Source organism: Ambystoma mexicanum, chromosome 2p (genome assembly GCF_040938575.1).
Source record: "Ambystoma mexicanum isolate Mex_15411 chromosome 2p, UKY_AmexF1_1, whole genome shotgun sequence".
NCBI classification, from domain to species: Eukaryota; Metazoa; Chordata; class Amphibia; order Caudata; family Ambystomatidae; genus Ambystoma; species Ambystoma mexicanum.
Window position 1 is genome coordinate 1,347,658,366 of NC_090923.1, and position 15,428 is coordinate 1,347,673,793.

Consider the following 15,428-nt stretch of genomic DNA (forward strand, 5'->3'; position numbering starts at 1 on the left):
ATCGACGACGGTCTCAGCGTCGTGTCGGAGGCTCTTGGAATCACTGTTGGCTGTGGAGTAGCCGTGGTCTTCTCTTTCATCGGCGTCGATGTCGGCGTTGACGATGGCGTCGAGTCGATCGACCGATGCGTCGAAGAACCCTTCGACAACAGCGTCGATGGCGCCGATCCATGCGTCGAAGGGATCTTAGACGATGTCGAAGATGGTGCCTTCTTACCCGATGGCCCGTGGTGCTCTCGGGTTGTTTCGCCGGGTGCTGCGACTCGCGGCGTTTTGATTTTTTGGGTTTTTCATCCGGGGTATCACCCTCAGCTGTCTTCGATGGGGACGAGGCTGCTTTCTCGAAGACGCTTAACATTTTCTTCCTGAATTCCTCCCACTCAGCCTGAGAGCTGTGTTTTGTGGGGCAGGAGACCCTTTCTGGGGAAACAGAAGACGACGAGGAAGGGGATCTTCGACGTCTCTTTTTTGAGTGTCTTGACCTCGACGAATGGTGGGAGCTACTTCAAGATCTAGAATGGGAATGTTTTCGACGGCGAGGAGACGAATGCTTCGACTCGGCCGAAGAAACTTTCGAGGAGGTTTTGACTGACTTACCTCTCTCGAGCTTTCCCTTGCGCTCCTTCAAGGCTTTCGCTGTCATGGACATGCAGTCCTCACACTACGAACAATGGTGCTAGGCACCCAAGCACCACAAGCAGATCCTGTGTGGATCCGTTATCGACATTTTTTTACCGCAGTCTCGACATTTTTTTAAGCCGGATCGCAGCGTTGTCGGTTCCGATGAAGATGCAATCGAGAACGAGTTGGTATATTTCGAGTAGATGTAGATTAGTTATCTGACTGAACTGAGCAACGATGTTCCGAGGCTCCACGAAGCACGGAAAAACGGAACTGAGCAACGGATGCCGCTCGTGGCTATTTATGGGCATGGTGACGTCGGCGCCTATACGGTGGCCGTCGAGGGACATCGACTCGGCGGACGTTGACGCGCAGCGCCCTCTACAGAAAAAATTTCCGAGGCCAGCAAGCTGGAAACTTATTATCAAAGATAAGGAATACGTCGGGGGACACAATCCCTTCAAAAGGGTTTTTGAGAACTTCTTTACAGGGAACGAGGTGCAAAGTGCAGTCTGCTTGTATGCTTTGACTTTCGCAGGAAATTCACCTGCCCTCCTCCACAACAGGTGGAACCCACCCATGGGCATGTTCAGCTATTGTGTCTGGATATCTTGGGTGAATTAGCAGTCTGCATTTAAGTATGTCAGTGGCAATGAACCGGCCCACACAGTCTGTGAACTCTAATGCAGACAACAACATACACCTGGCTGTGTTCTTGCTGTCGACCACTACTGGAAAGAATGTGCCCTAGAGCTCAGGTGGGGAGTTAAAAACCTGACTGCCACCTCAAGTGCTTTTCAAATGTCGTGGGAGCACCTGGCCAATGGGCATGTGGTATTCTGGAAACTCAGTGACAAGCTTCTATCTGTGAAGAATGTACTGCCCCAAGCGTTTAACCTCTTGTACTCTCTTTCTGTGAGTATTGTGGGAAAAGCAGTGAGGCTGGATCCAGCAATGGCAGTCTGGCACACAAGACTCTGTGTCAGATGGCTGATCCAGAACAAAGAATCTGAAGCTGACACGCAATGTTTTTGCGCCAGGTCCCTACTAACCATGGAGACAGAGGTATGCATGCACCAGGTAGACATCACATTTTCAGGAAGGGTACTGCTGCAAAATCAAAGAGCCACATTCTTCTTGGGTTTGAGGAAGTTGGCGATGCCATGAGATCACCTCCTCTGTTGGGGCTACCAATTGCAGGCCTTAACAACTAGAGCTGTAAGGAAGGCATGGTATCAAAAGTAAGACAGACAAAGGTGATCACAGTTCAAGGGTGTTTATTGAACTTTATCAGGGGCATAAAAAATGCCTATCTGAACCTAAATGTAAGATGGGACCAAGCTACGACCATCAAATAATAATAATATAGTCCTAGTGGAGTATAGTCAAATAAAAAGGGCCTATACTAAAAAAACGATTGCCAATCCTTACCGCTATGCTACAAATAGTGTGGGATAATGTTCACAAAAAGAAGGAAATGTTCACAAAATGATAAGTCAGGATGTTTAGGCCATTGGCTTCCCTACCCCATGTTTTTTTAGCATGGGACAAGGCGGGTCACTCGAGCACAGCACATTCTTGGACTTCTTTGGCAGGAGGTCACCGTTCCTTGACCAACATCAGGGCCTTCTGTGCCCAAGACTCTTTCGTTCAAAGTCTCTTGCTTCAGAGGGCCTGATGTACCAGAAACAACAAAGAAAAGTTCCTTTCCAAATATTGAAGTCGGGCAATTTACTCTTTGCCTGGGAACCCCCTCAGCTGGGCTCAGATCCTTCTCTAACAATTAGCCTCCCTCAGTCGGGTTCGGACCAACTTTAATTCGCAGGCATCCCTCAGTCTGGTTCACGTTTGCCACAACAATATCTTTGCGGGTGAATTTTACTGTTAACCCCGGATCCACCTCTTCCGGGCTCAGATCCCCTCTTAAATAATTAGCCCCCCTCTTCCGGGCTCAGACCAATTTCAGTTTGTAGGCAATCGAAGACTTTCGAATGTGTACAGGATTCAACTTAACCCGCTGTAGCACCACTTCGATTTCACCATTCAATAATCTTTTACACGCTATGGGGGTACCAAACAGAAACCTTTGAGTGACCACCCACGTGGCACTCTGTATCTGGTACCTATTTTGGTTTCATAAAGTTCAATCACACACAAGTTCTTTGTTCATACAATGTTGCTGCTTGAAACCTTGAGCATAACACAGTCCGGTCTGCTATGTGTTTCTCCCGACTCACTGGCTGTGCTGAACTCATTGGCGTTGCTGTTCTGTCAGAGTTAAGGACAGTATCACAGTGGCAACCGCTTCTCACCGGCTTGGCTATCAAAGCCCTGTGTACCTTTGACACACGCTACACCGTTCGTCAGCTACAAGGGTTCTTGAAAGTTGTAATTCTTTCTTGAAAAGGGCAAGGGTAACTAGCTCCTTGTCGTCCTCTCTGGTCTCGCTGTCTTTATCCTCTGTTTAAACTGCCATCCCGGAATAGCTGCTTCCTCGTGCGTTTGGCCTTGTTCAGAGTGTGTTTTCGTGATCCGCCTTTTATTTGTTTGGGGAAGTATGATGGAAGTCAGGTGTGTGTAGTTACCAGTAATTGCCTGACTCTGCCTGAACCTTGTGTTGGAAAATGTCAGTATACGGCTCTGGTGTTAGTCTGTTGTCGCTCATGGTGAACTGCCTGTGAGAAAGTGTTTGTGTCGGAAAGAGGGGGTGGGAGGTTGAGTTTCTAGATATCCTACCTGGTAGGATGGGGAAAAGGTGTCATAAGGAAGGAGATACCGCGTCTCACCCTTTGTTGTCCCACTTCCACTCCCTGAAGACCCCCCATTCAGGTGATCCTCTCGCACTGGCCCACCCCCAGGAACTGGATCCAATAGCGATGGCTGTGTCCTGGCCACCTGGATGACAGATCCCCGGGGACTAGCAGGTGAGACACTTTCAGGTTTCTCACAGAGACCTAAAGGATTCAAAGGCTGAACTCAAATCAGAGATGGCTCTGGTGTTAATCTAAGAGTCAGGGAGGTATCCAGGCTGCTGGCTTCATGTATATCCTGAGCTAAATGTAGCACCTTCTATAAAAACACCTCTGGTTGCAGATTGTAGGTATTGCCTCCAAATCCTCCTCTTTTTTGAATACACTGCATAATTTACGGAAAACAAAAGTGCCTGTCAATGATACTATATTGGGGTCTGTCATCAGCAACTGGTTCCGAAATGGTCGACAACCCAGGTGGTGAAGGCGCCGGTGTCACAGGTGTTGGGACCTCTGGCACTGACTATGCTTATCAACAGGCCTTAGGCACTGATGCAGCAAATATTTTAGTGCAGTACCAGGATCTTATCCATTGGATATGTGGATGCATTCCTACTCTTGTGGATTGGAGGATGATGTGTGGAATGAAGGCCTCTATTAGACCTAGTGCCTTAGGGTTGGAGTCCATTGCGTTTATGGGGGAGGAGAAAAAAGTTATGTTAACAGCTTTTTAAAATCACCAATGTAGTAGTCTCAGTGTACCGAGGCTTATCTGAGAATTGGAATATTGTGTCCCCGCGAGGGGTATTTGTCATGCCGCAGCGGGGATAGTGGATGTGGAATCGCTGGCGGTTCTGTCCGCCGTAGCATTCCACTCCTCGTCTTCCGCGTGCCACTCTAGTCGTTGTACGCGATCGGGACCCGGAAGTATAAATCACTTCACTTCCGGGTCGCATACGCGTTGCAACGTTTCCGGGTTCCCTCCTGTGTTGCTGCCGCTCCCGCAACTGGTGATATTCCTGCCTTTCTGCCTTTCGTTACGCTGTTCCACACAGCTGTGTTCCACCCTTGTTTCTCTGCCTTGCGCATAGCCTCGTCTTTGTCTAACCTTCCATTCTCCTCTTCCCCTTTCCTTTTTGCCTCTTCATACCTTTTCCTTTACCCCTTTCTCTTTTTCCCCTTCCTTCCCAGCATTTTCCTTCTTTACTATCTCTTTTCTCTTTATTGGATCTTCCTCCTGCCAGACCTGTGCCTGCCTACCGGACTGCCTGTGATTTATCTCTTGTGCCTATTTGGATCTACTTCTTGCCAGACCTGTGCCTGCCTACCGGACTGCCTGTGATTTATCCCTTGTACCTATTTGGAACTTCCGTGTACCTGACCTGTGCCTCCTTACCGGACTGCCTAAGTTCTGTCCCTTGTACCTTCATTGGTATCCCTGCTTGCCCGATCAGTGCCTGCCTTTCGGATTGCTCTCCCATCGGCGAACTCACCTTCTGTGAACATCCACCTGAAATACTACGTCTAGGGGTTTTTTGTGCCTTCCGGCTTTTTTCCCCCTGTGAGGCGCTCTCGGTAGGATAACCCCCGTTGCCCCTATCTTAGTGGCACGGTGGCATCCTATCAAGGGCGTCCTTATCTTCACAAGAAAAAAGAGAAGCCTCCACGACATAAGGACGGAAAGATCAAGCAGAAAGAGGAAGGTGAGGAGTTGGGGGAAGGGGGAGAATCCGCCATTTCATCAGAAGAAGAAGATATAACCGTCATTCGTGACAGTTTGCAACGCCTCCAAGAAACTGAGATGGCAACCCCCCAGCAAGTACAGGAACTTATAGCCGCCGTCCAAAACCTTAATTTGGAGGTCCAGAACCTTAAGGCAACCAACGCAGCATTGCAGCTAAGAATGAATGAACGGGAGCGACCCTCTGCAGACCTACCTTCACTCCCTTTGGTTTCAGGCAAATTCGATGGATCGCCGAAACGAGTCAAGGAGTTCTTAGATGCCTGTAATCTCCACTTTTCCTTCCCTCCGCAGACCTTCACATCAGATCATGCCAAAGTAGGATTCATGATTACCCACATGAGGGGTAATGCCCTGGCGTGGGCCACCCCTTTGGTTAACCAACCAGATCCTGTGCTGCAGAACTATAATGATTTCAAAACCCTGCTGCAGCAAACATTTCTACGCACAGAGAGTACCTTTCTGGCTTCTGAGGACCTCTTAGACATCCGCCAGGGAAACACAGATCTTCTCTCCTATATCACTACGTTCAAGCAGATAGCCGCCGAAGCTGGCTGGGAGGAACAGGCCCAATATGCCATCTTCCGTCGAGGGTTGAGAGAGGATCTCAAGGACGAACTGGCACGCATCGACCGTCCGTCCTCTTTTTCGGATCTCATCACGGCCGCTCTTCGGATTGATTTCCGGCTCTCGGAACGACGGTCAGAAAGAAAAAAGAACAAACTCTACAGTCTCCCTCCCCTAGAAGCCCAGTTGCCTTCTTCTCTACCACCTTCACGTCAAGGCAAAGAGGAACCGATGCAGATCGGAACTGCTCGTGCACCACTCACCACGGAAGAACGGAAGAGACGAAGGGATGGCAACATGTGTATGTATTGTGGAGCCTCTAGCCATCTGTTACGGAACTGTCCTGACGTCCCTTCGAGGCGTTCGGGAAACGAGCGCCCTTGGTGAGCATTGGGACGCACTCCCGAGGGGCCATTCCTAGTCCTTACGCAACTCTGTCGATAGCATCTTCTGGTATACCGGAGGATTCTAGGTTGATGGTTCTGTCAGTCACTCTTACTGTGGGCAGGACCTTGGTCCCAACTCAGGCTTTACTCGACTGTGGTGCAGCCGGCAACTTCATAGATACCTTGTGGGCTAAACAAAAGGGCATAAATCGTCTGGCCAAAGAGGAGGATCAGAAAGTCGAAGGAGTGGATGGTGAACCTTTGATTTCCGGCATGATCACACACACCACTGAAGAATTACACCTAAGTATCCAGCAACATACCGAAAAGATCTCGTTTGACATCATCCGAGCAGCCCATTTCCCTATCATACTAGGGATAAGCTGGCTCCGAAAGCACAACCCTCACATTGACTGGGCAAAGAACGTACTCAGTTTTCAGTCAACCTTTTGTAGATCCGAATGTCTGCCTGAACAAAAATTTGAGACAGTACAAACTACCAGTGTTTACGACTCCAGACTCATACATTGTCTTCCACATCATCTACAAGAATACGCAGAGGTAGTGACAGAAAAGACGCCTAGCGATCTTCCTCCCCACCGACCGGAAGACTGCTGTCTGGATCTTGTTCCTGGTGCACTGGTACCTTTCGGTAGGATGTTCCCTTTATCTCTCAGAGAAAGACACTTCGTCCGGGAATATCTGGATAACAATCTGGCCAACGGGCGTATAAGACCTTCAAAATCACCGGCTGGAGCTTCACTGTTTTTCATCCCAAAGAAGGACACACAAGAGTTGAGACCCTGTATTGACTACAGGGGTCTAAACAAGGTGACCATAAAGGACAGGTATCCCATGCCTCTTATCACCGAAATCATTCAAGCTGTTCATGGCGCCACAATCTTCACAAAGTTGGATCTCAGGAATGCCTACCATCTCCTCCGGATCCACCAAGGGGATGAATGGAAGACAGCTTTTAGGACCCCCTATGGGTTGTACGAATACCAAGTGATGCCCTTTGGGCTCGTCAATGCCCCATCAGTGTTCCAGCGTTTTATGGACCAGCTTTTTTCAGACCTGCTGTGTTAGACCACGATTGTCTATCTCGATGACATACCAGTGTATTCAAGAACTCCAGAGGAACATGTAGTCCATGTCAAAGAGGTCTTCCAGAGACTAAGAGAAAACCACCTCTCAGTCAAATTAGACAAGTGTGTCTTTTCTGCAACCTCCATCCCATATTTGGGTTTCATATTATCCAGTCGGGGTGTCGCCATGGATCCCCGCAAGGTATCTGCCATTTTGAAATGGCCTTCACCTAAATCCATCAAGGATGTACAAAGATTCTTAGGTCTGGCGAACTTTTACCGGAAATTTATATCCAACTTTTCCCACCGGATTGTACCTATTACCACTCTACTCAGGAAAAGCTCCAATCCATTTTTCTAGTCCAGCGAAGCTGAGGATAGTTTCCACAATCTCAAGGAAGCCTTCTGTACCGCCCCCATCCTTCAGCAGCCAGATCAAGACCGGCCTTTCATTGTCGAGACAGATGCTTCTTCATCAGCTATGGGGGCAGTTCTTTTGCAGGAATATCAAGGAGTGGAACATCCAGTCTCCTATTTTTCCAAGACTCTCAACGACAGCCAAAGGAACTACTCAGTCATAGAGCGTGAATTATTGGCCATGAAGTCAGCCTGTTTGGAGTGGCGTCACCTCCTACAAGGAGGTAAACACCCATTCTCCATCAGAACCGATTACAAGAATCTACAAGTCCTGCGACAGTTCGAGTGCTACAACACACGACAAGCACGCTGGGTTCATTTTTTTGCCCAATTCAATTTCGACATTACCTACATCCCAGGGCAACAGAATTTAGTCGCGGACGCTCTGTCTCGCAGAGGAGACTATGTGACAGAATCCGACAGGACACCGGATCTGATGTTCCCTTTGACAAGGCGAATAGGAGTACTGTCCACTTTCTTGAGGCAAGTGAAAGAAGCTTCAAAAGGGGGTTTTGAATCTGAGAGACACCCACAAGACCTCGTCTACGACGTCAAGGAAGGACTCTACTTTGTGGAAGGCAAATTATACTTACCCACTCCAGAATTTCGGAGATTGGCATTAAAGTGGTGTCACGACTCCAAGTTGGCAGGTCATCGAGGTACCAAGGGCACGTTGGATTATCTGCAGAGGCCCTTTTATTGGCCGGAGATGCGACTAGACGTGGCCAGTTACGTACAATCCTGCGTGACCTGCTTTCGCAGCAAGAGTTCCCGTCTTAGACCTTTGGGGCTTTTGAAACCTAATCCTGTTCCCGACGGTCCTTGGGAAGTTGTTTCTACCGATTTCATCGTGGACTTGCCTCCTTCTCAAGGGTTCACATGCATTATGGTGGTAATCGATTTCTTCACTAAAATGGCTCACTTCTCCCCGTTACCAGGTGTACTGACAGCAGTAGTTATGGCCGAAACATTCATCAAGGATGTCTTTCGTCTCCACGGGATGCCAAAGAAGATCATCTCAGATCGAGGTAGCCAATACACCTCTCGTTTCTGGAAAGATCTCTGCAGCCGTTTGGGTATAGAGAGAGCTCTAACGTCCGGTTTCCACCCTCAGTCCAACGGACAGACGAAACGTCTAAATGCCACCTTAGAACAGTACCTACGATGTTACGTGAACCTACAACAGGATAACTGGGTTTCTCTACTACCCCTGGCAGAGTTCTCCTATAATAACTCCTTTCATACTACTCTCGGTTTCACCCCTTTTTTCTGCAGCTATGGCTACCATCCCCGGTCTATACTGCCGGTCTCTAATGTCTCCACCTCTTTACCCACAGTTGATTCCACTCTCGCCTTGTTGAAAGACGTTCACCTGCAGGCTAAACACAACCTTAGCAAGGCTCAAATGAGATACAAGGGCCAGGCCGACAAACTTCGGAAAACAGTACCTGATTGGGGGGTGGGTTCTCAGGTCATGTTGTCCACAAGGTACCTACCACGATGGGTACACCCTTCCAAACTCTCCCCTAAATTTCTGGGTCCTTACGAAGTCACCCAAGCCTTCATCCCGGTAGCTTTTCGTCTAAAACTACCCAAAAGCCTTCAGAGGGTTCACCCGGTGTTTCATGCCTCACAACTTCAACCATTTCATGCAGACGTCTGGTCCCGTAAAGAGAAGAAAACCCCCTTGCCTGCTACTTCGACCAGGAGGAATTTGAAGTGGCCCAAATCTGTGACTCCCGGTACCGCCGGGGAAGGCTGGAATTCCTGATACGGTGGAAGGGGTATCACTGGTCAGAAAACTCTTGGGAACCAGCCTCTCATGTACATGCCCCACTTTTGGTCCGCAGGTTTTGTCGCTCTCATCCGGGTAAACCGGGGGGAGGCCTCCCTAGGAGGGGGCATACTGTCATGCCGCGGCGGGGATGGCGGATGTGAAATCGCTGGCGGTTCTGTCCGCCGTAGCATTCCACTCCTCGTCTTCCGCGTACCACTCTAGTATTTGTACGCGATCGGGACCCGGAAGTATAAATCACTTCACTTCCGGGTCGCATACGCGTTGCAACGTTTCCGGGTTCCCTCCTGTGTTGCTGCCGCTCCCGCAACTGGTGAGATTCCTGCCTTTCGTTACGCTGTTCCACACAGCTGTGTTCCACCCTTGTTTCTCTGCCTTGCGCATAGCCTCGTCTTTGTCTATCCTTCCATTCTCCTCTTCCCCTTTCCTTTTTGCCTCTTCATACCTTTTCCTTTACCCCTTTCCCTTTTTCCCCTTCCTTCCCAGCATTTTCCTTCTTTACTATCTCTTTTCTCTTTATTGGATCTTCCTCCTGCCAGACCTTGTGCCTGCCTACCGGACTGCCTGCGATTTATCCCTTGTGCCTATTTGGATCTACTTCTTGCCAGACCTGTGCCTGCTTACCGGACTGCCTAAGTTCTGTCCCTTGTACCTTCATTGGTATCCCTGCTTGCCCGATCAGTGCCTGCCTTTCGGATTGCTCTCCCATCGGCGAACTCACCTTCTGTGAACATCCACCTGAAATACTACGTCTAGGGGTTTTTTGTGCCTTCCGGCTTTTTTCCCCCTGTGAGGCGCTCTCGGTAGGATAACCCCCGTTGCCCCTATCTTAGTGGCACGGTGGCATCCTATCGAGGGCGTCCTTATCTTCACAAGAAAAAAGAGAAGCCTCCACGACATAAGGACGAAAGATCAAGCAGAAAGAGGAAGGTGAGGAGTTGGGGGAAGGGGGAGAATCCGCCATTTCATCAGAAGAAGAAGATATAACCGACATTCGTGACAGTATTCAGACCTTATTCTATGGATGGAAAAGGATAGTTTAAAGATAAGAGGATGAGAAAGATGGGATAAGCACTAAAGACCAGTGCTGAAAGAAGAGGCCCTGCTTCACAACTGGTGGTGCCTCTTCTTTATCTTTGTTTCCTTCCCTATGACCTTCAACTTTAGGGAATGCGCTTGTGGAGGCATTTCTGCTGGTAATTATGAATGTGGCATGAAGGCAGACAAAGCATACTGCGGCACATCTTCTTTTACTTGCATCCACCCTAATGGCCTTGTGGTTCATGGAGTGACTTAACCCGCATTCCTCTCTGTTATGGTCTCTGCCTAGGGACCAGATGCACTTGCGGTGCAGACCGGAAATGGATTTCTATCATATCCCTGAAGTTGTAACTGGGCTGAAAGCTTGATTTAGGAGACATATTCATCAGGAAAAAGTCGAAATTAGAGGCTTGATGACAAATCTTCCTGCGCGTGGGCCAAGGATAAAGAACTGACAGAGATTGCACCTGCGACTACAGGTATATATGGATGACATCACTTCCAACATAAAAGGGCGCCAAGGAGCCATGGTGGCTGGAGCTGCCATGTGCCATCTGGTGGTGAGCTGAAAAACTTCCCAAAGCAGACTGCATCTGAAGTGGATTTCATAGATGAGGAGTCATAGCTGAGGAATAGAAAAGGCAGGAGGAATGTATCAATTAGAAGTAGGGCTTAACCTACTATTCTGGCACAAGATCACCTGTTTGTGCTTGATATGATATCATATGATATGGCATTTATAACGCGCCTGTACACAAGTTTACTAATACAAATTCAAAACCTCCAGTTGGTTGACCTGCAGACATTGTGTACGGAGGATAGATTTTATTCTTCTCGATGGTCCTATCATTTTCAGACGACTGCCCATTTACCTCATCGATCTTCCTATCATGGCAGAGACAAATGTTTTAGTGGCACCTGCGGCAAGATACAGGTTCAAAGCAGGCCCTCCGAAAATATCTGCTCTTTACTAAGCAACTGTGTCACTGTTACACAGATGTCTGTGTGCATCCCCTCTAAAGATAACCTTTGCAACCCGTGGCCTTGCTGGCTCCAACAGACCCAACATTCGATCTCTGACCACATTATGAGTGCACACTGTATGTAGCACAGCAGTTTTATTAAAAATGTATTGTACATACCTTGTTTAACTTATGAAATAAATCAAACTCTTATGTATTTATTAGCATATAGAAATCTGGACACCATGAATGCATTCCACATGCTCTTAATATGCTCATGAACATGCACACAGTGTGCTAAGTGTGACACTGTCAGTAGTCTGACTCTGTGAAGAGGGGATGAGGACCCCTCTCAGCCTAAGGTGGGAGGGGAACCAAGGTGGAAGAAGAGGCATAGCCAAGACTGTCTAACAAATGTGGCATGAAGCTAATCTAGTTGGGGCCGCCACAGTTACATTAACACCTGTAAATACCCACATTGCTGCTGAGTGGGTCTTTACAGATTTTGGGTGGGCCTTGCCTGCTCAGGCCCTACCGTGTCTATGCCTCTGGATGGAAGCCAGAGTTAGTCCTTCCCCGAGAGGGGGAAGGTGGCACTTGGCAGGGTCCCAGTCGTCGGTACCCCACTTATGTGCCAGTATGTTTTCCATTGCACCATTGCTAATAACCCCATACCTTCAAGGAGAGATGCAGGTCAGTGCCGTTCTGTTCTTTCAAGAGAATGACATGAGCCAGCGTGCCTCTCAAAAACCCAGTGGGAGAGCAGCCCACCTGAGTCGCCAGGGAAACGCAGCATGCCAGTGCTCCTTAACCAGCAGCTTGCACAGTGTGAGCCACTACACGGTGCCACACCTACAAGCAGAACCAACATTGGTGCAGACTGGCGTAGGGTGCAAGTTGTTTTAAACTTACTGACCTGTAAACAACTCGCAGATTGACTTGGCAAAAAGGTCTGTACTTTCATACAAATTGATCTGGCCCTCCAAAGTGGGACATTTACCAGAGCAGGCTGCCATTCTCAAAGGCAGGCGGCTTACCCACATGAGGGTAAGAGGTGTGGCGTAACCCCCATTTTATGTGTTTTCCAGATTATAACATCTCAGTAGAGGGGTGACATGGCAAGACTGGCATTGGGAGCCAGCTGTGGATATCCAATGGAGGCAGAAAGGAAGGGGAGGATAAAGCCAGGGAGAGCAAACAGGAAGGTGTGTGTTGTTCGAGGAAGAAGGACGGTTGAAATGAGTGGGGAGGCGATCTGCAGAGAAGATGAGCTATAGGTGGGTGAGCGAACTAGGTATCCGTGTGCGTAGTAGGTTTGTGATTGAAACTGGTACAGGAGAGTATGGAGTGAGTTAAGGAGTGACAGAGGGAGGTGTGGAGGTGAGGATAGTGCTGTGGAGAGGGGGAGTAATACTAGCGTGGAGGTGACAGTAGTGGTGAGAAGAGGGGAGAGTAGTAGTTTGGTGGAGAGGGTAGAGCAGTTCTAGAGTGGAGAGGGGTACGTAGGAATAGTGAGTAGGATGAAAGGGTGGAGATAAACAGTAAGGTGAGAGGAGGAGTGAGGACCATTGGAGGGACAGCAGAAAAAGCGGGTGGTAGAGAGTGGCGAGACGGTGGGTGGATTAGGGTGGTGGAGAGCAGGAGGAGAGGGTGAGTGACAGATCGAGCAAAAGGAATATCCACGTGCAGAAGGATCAGAGAGGGTGAATAGCTGAGCATCTGAAAGGCGCAACCTTTGAGCCAATTTGGTGGGGAAACTGTTGGACAGGAAACCCTAGATTGTTTCCTTATGGAGCATAGACAGAGAAGGCAGTAGCCTTTAGGCCCTCAATAGAAGGAAAATAAGGTTTTAGATAGTAGGGATTACCAATGTCTAGTACCAGTCAGGGACTGAGGGACACCTGGGTGGGACCAGCCCTTCCTAAGTTAGAAAAAGAGGGACAGCCATTAGGCCTGTTGCTGATCTTAAAATAAAAACCCTTGAATTATCTCTGGGAGTTGGCGTATTATTGAGGTCATCTGTGATGTAAGTCACTATAACTCAACAATCAATGCCAACCTGCCAGAGACTCATACATTTTACCATCCTTGCTATCTTATACGATTCCAATGTGGAATGACATGTGATTCAATGAGTGGTGGCTTCTGTATCTTTTTCACCACAGATGATGGAATCAGGAGCCTATATAGCTGATAATACATAGAGTAGGCTCTTGATGTACTATCTGACCAGGTGGCTACATAGCAGAAACAGTCACCTCCATTTCAGAGGCCAGTGAAGACACTGCTTTTCATTCAAGTCCTGCTGTACCTTTCTAGATCGAGCACAATTGGTATCTTTTCACTAGACCTATCATGACTCCAAATGCTCTGAATACACACAACTCTGAAATAGAATTACCACCTGACATTCAACATTATACAAAAGGACTTCATGTGTCAGGACATAAATGGATGTTCATCTGAAAGCCTGCACATTGGGGTCCGAACAGGTCCTGCCATTTCTCACCTCTCCATCTTTTCCACCAACTCAAGCAGGGACTGCTGGAACTTAGCTGCCACTGTGGGGGCCTTGTACCGGCGTGTCACTGTGCTGCTTTTCCCCATCATGGTCTTTTGCTGAGCAAGAAGCTGGGCATGGCCGAAGAAGAGATTTGCCACCACCTACAGAGGGGACAGAGAATAGAATTTACTTCTATATTTCCCCATTGACCCCACCTCAGTTGCCCTTATATTTCAAGAAGTTATAAACGGAGTGTTGCTTCAGTGATGGAGGATGGTGTATATCTGTCCGGGTTGTTGTTTAGGAGTGATGGTGACCTCTTAACCCCAGGATGTAGAACTAAATCTTGATTAGGTTTTAACAAAACAAGCAACTTATGACGTTTTCACCTTGAAATGATGGTTCCAAGAGTGTCTGCTGCATTGTGGTCAACTGAGGATATCTACATAGATAAAGCAGTGGTTTCTGACATGAGTGGAGTCTACACTTTGCAGATTCGAAATCTGCTGCATGCCTGACTTTTTTAGGTCTATACATCAAGTACAATTCAAAATGTGGCAATATTAACACCTTCTATGACAGCAATTAATAGCTGGAGGAGTCTCCCTTGAGGTACTGTATAAGAACACAACAATGTTATTATTATTACTAGGCCTCTGAATTAGCAGTTGATGCAAGGACGTGGACCGGCCCATTCGTAACAATCAGTAGGTAATTTAGAGAGCATGGATGTCCACGTCCTTAGCACTTAACCACAAGAAAAGTTCACGGTCCTTCACTTCTAAATAAAGGTTTTTATTAGATACGGTTATTTTTGGCTACTGTTATCGTGCCAAAGCAGCAGTTCTATTTTCAGTAATTCACATGAGTATTATGGCTTCCATGTATTGTGGATTTCAACCAGTAGAAGTGTTTTGTACAATTACTGTAAAGAGTACATAACAGGACACACTTGGATTTTGTATCAATTATGACATCTTAGGGGTCTGGTGACTTTCATAAACTGCTCTGCCTTTATTACCATAACACCAGAACCCCTCCGTTACATAATAAGTCAACATTTCCCCACTCATTATTTTTATTATTATCACTTGTTAGCTGGTTAGTATGAACTAAAAACCTGTACAGCTGCACTTTCTTCTGACTCGTACTTTAGGCTCCCACACCTTCGCTCCCTCTCATTCTGAGTGTTTCCTAAAATATGCTGTAAAAAAGGATACAGCGAGGACTGGGATAATATACACATGCTCTTAGATTGCTCCCCTCAATGGGCTCCACAGTCTGTCAGGAAATGTAGATGCCTCTAGAGTTAAGTACTGCACAAACAAATGCATCAATATGGCTGGGCCATTAACTGGGTGGATAAATTATTTGCAACACACTTGCATTGGGGCAGGATGATTCCCTGCAACATGGGTTCGATACACTGGTTGGGCTGACTCATCACTTCACCTTACAAAGGCCAATAAACAATATTAGGAGTGGTTAATAATGGTGACACATATTATTACAGGTTTTTAAAAACCAGACCAATCCAGCATGAAGTGCCATATAAAT

The 15,428-nt window shown here is 47.7% G+C and overlaps 1 protein-coding gene across 2 annotated transcripts in view; it reads right to left on the reverse strand.

Moving 5' to 3' along the window:
• The window catches only part of MYO15A (myosin XVA), a 3,541,761-nt gene that overhangs the window by 2,802,440 nt on the left and 723,893 nt on the right, over positions 1–15,428 (reverse strand). For both annotated transcript variants that reach the window (XM_069645706.1, XM_069645705.1), the window contains exon 18: positions 13,878–14,032. In XM_069645706.1, the coding sequence (XP_069501807.1) occupies positions 13,878–14,032 (155 nt within the window). The remainder of the gene's footprint in view (positions 1–13,877; positions 14,033–15,428) is intronic.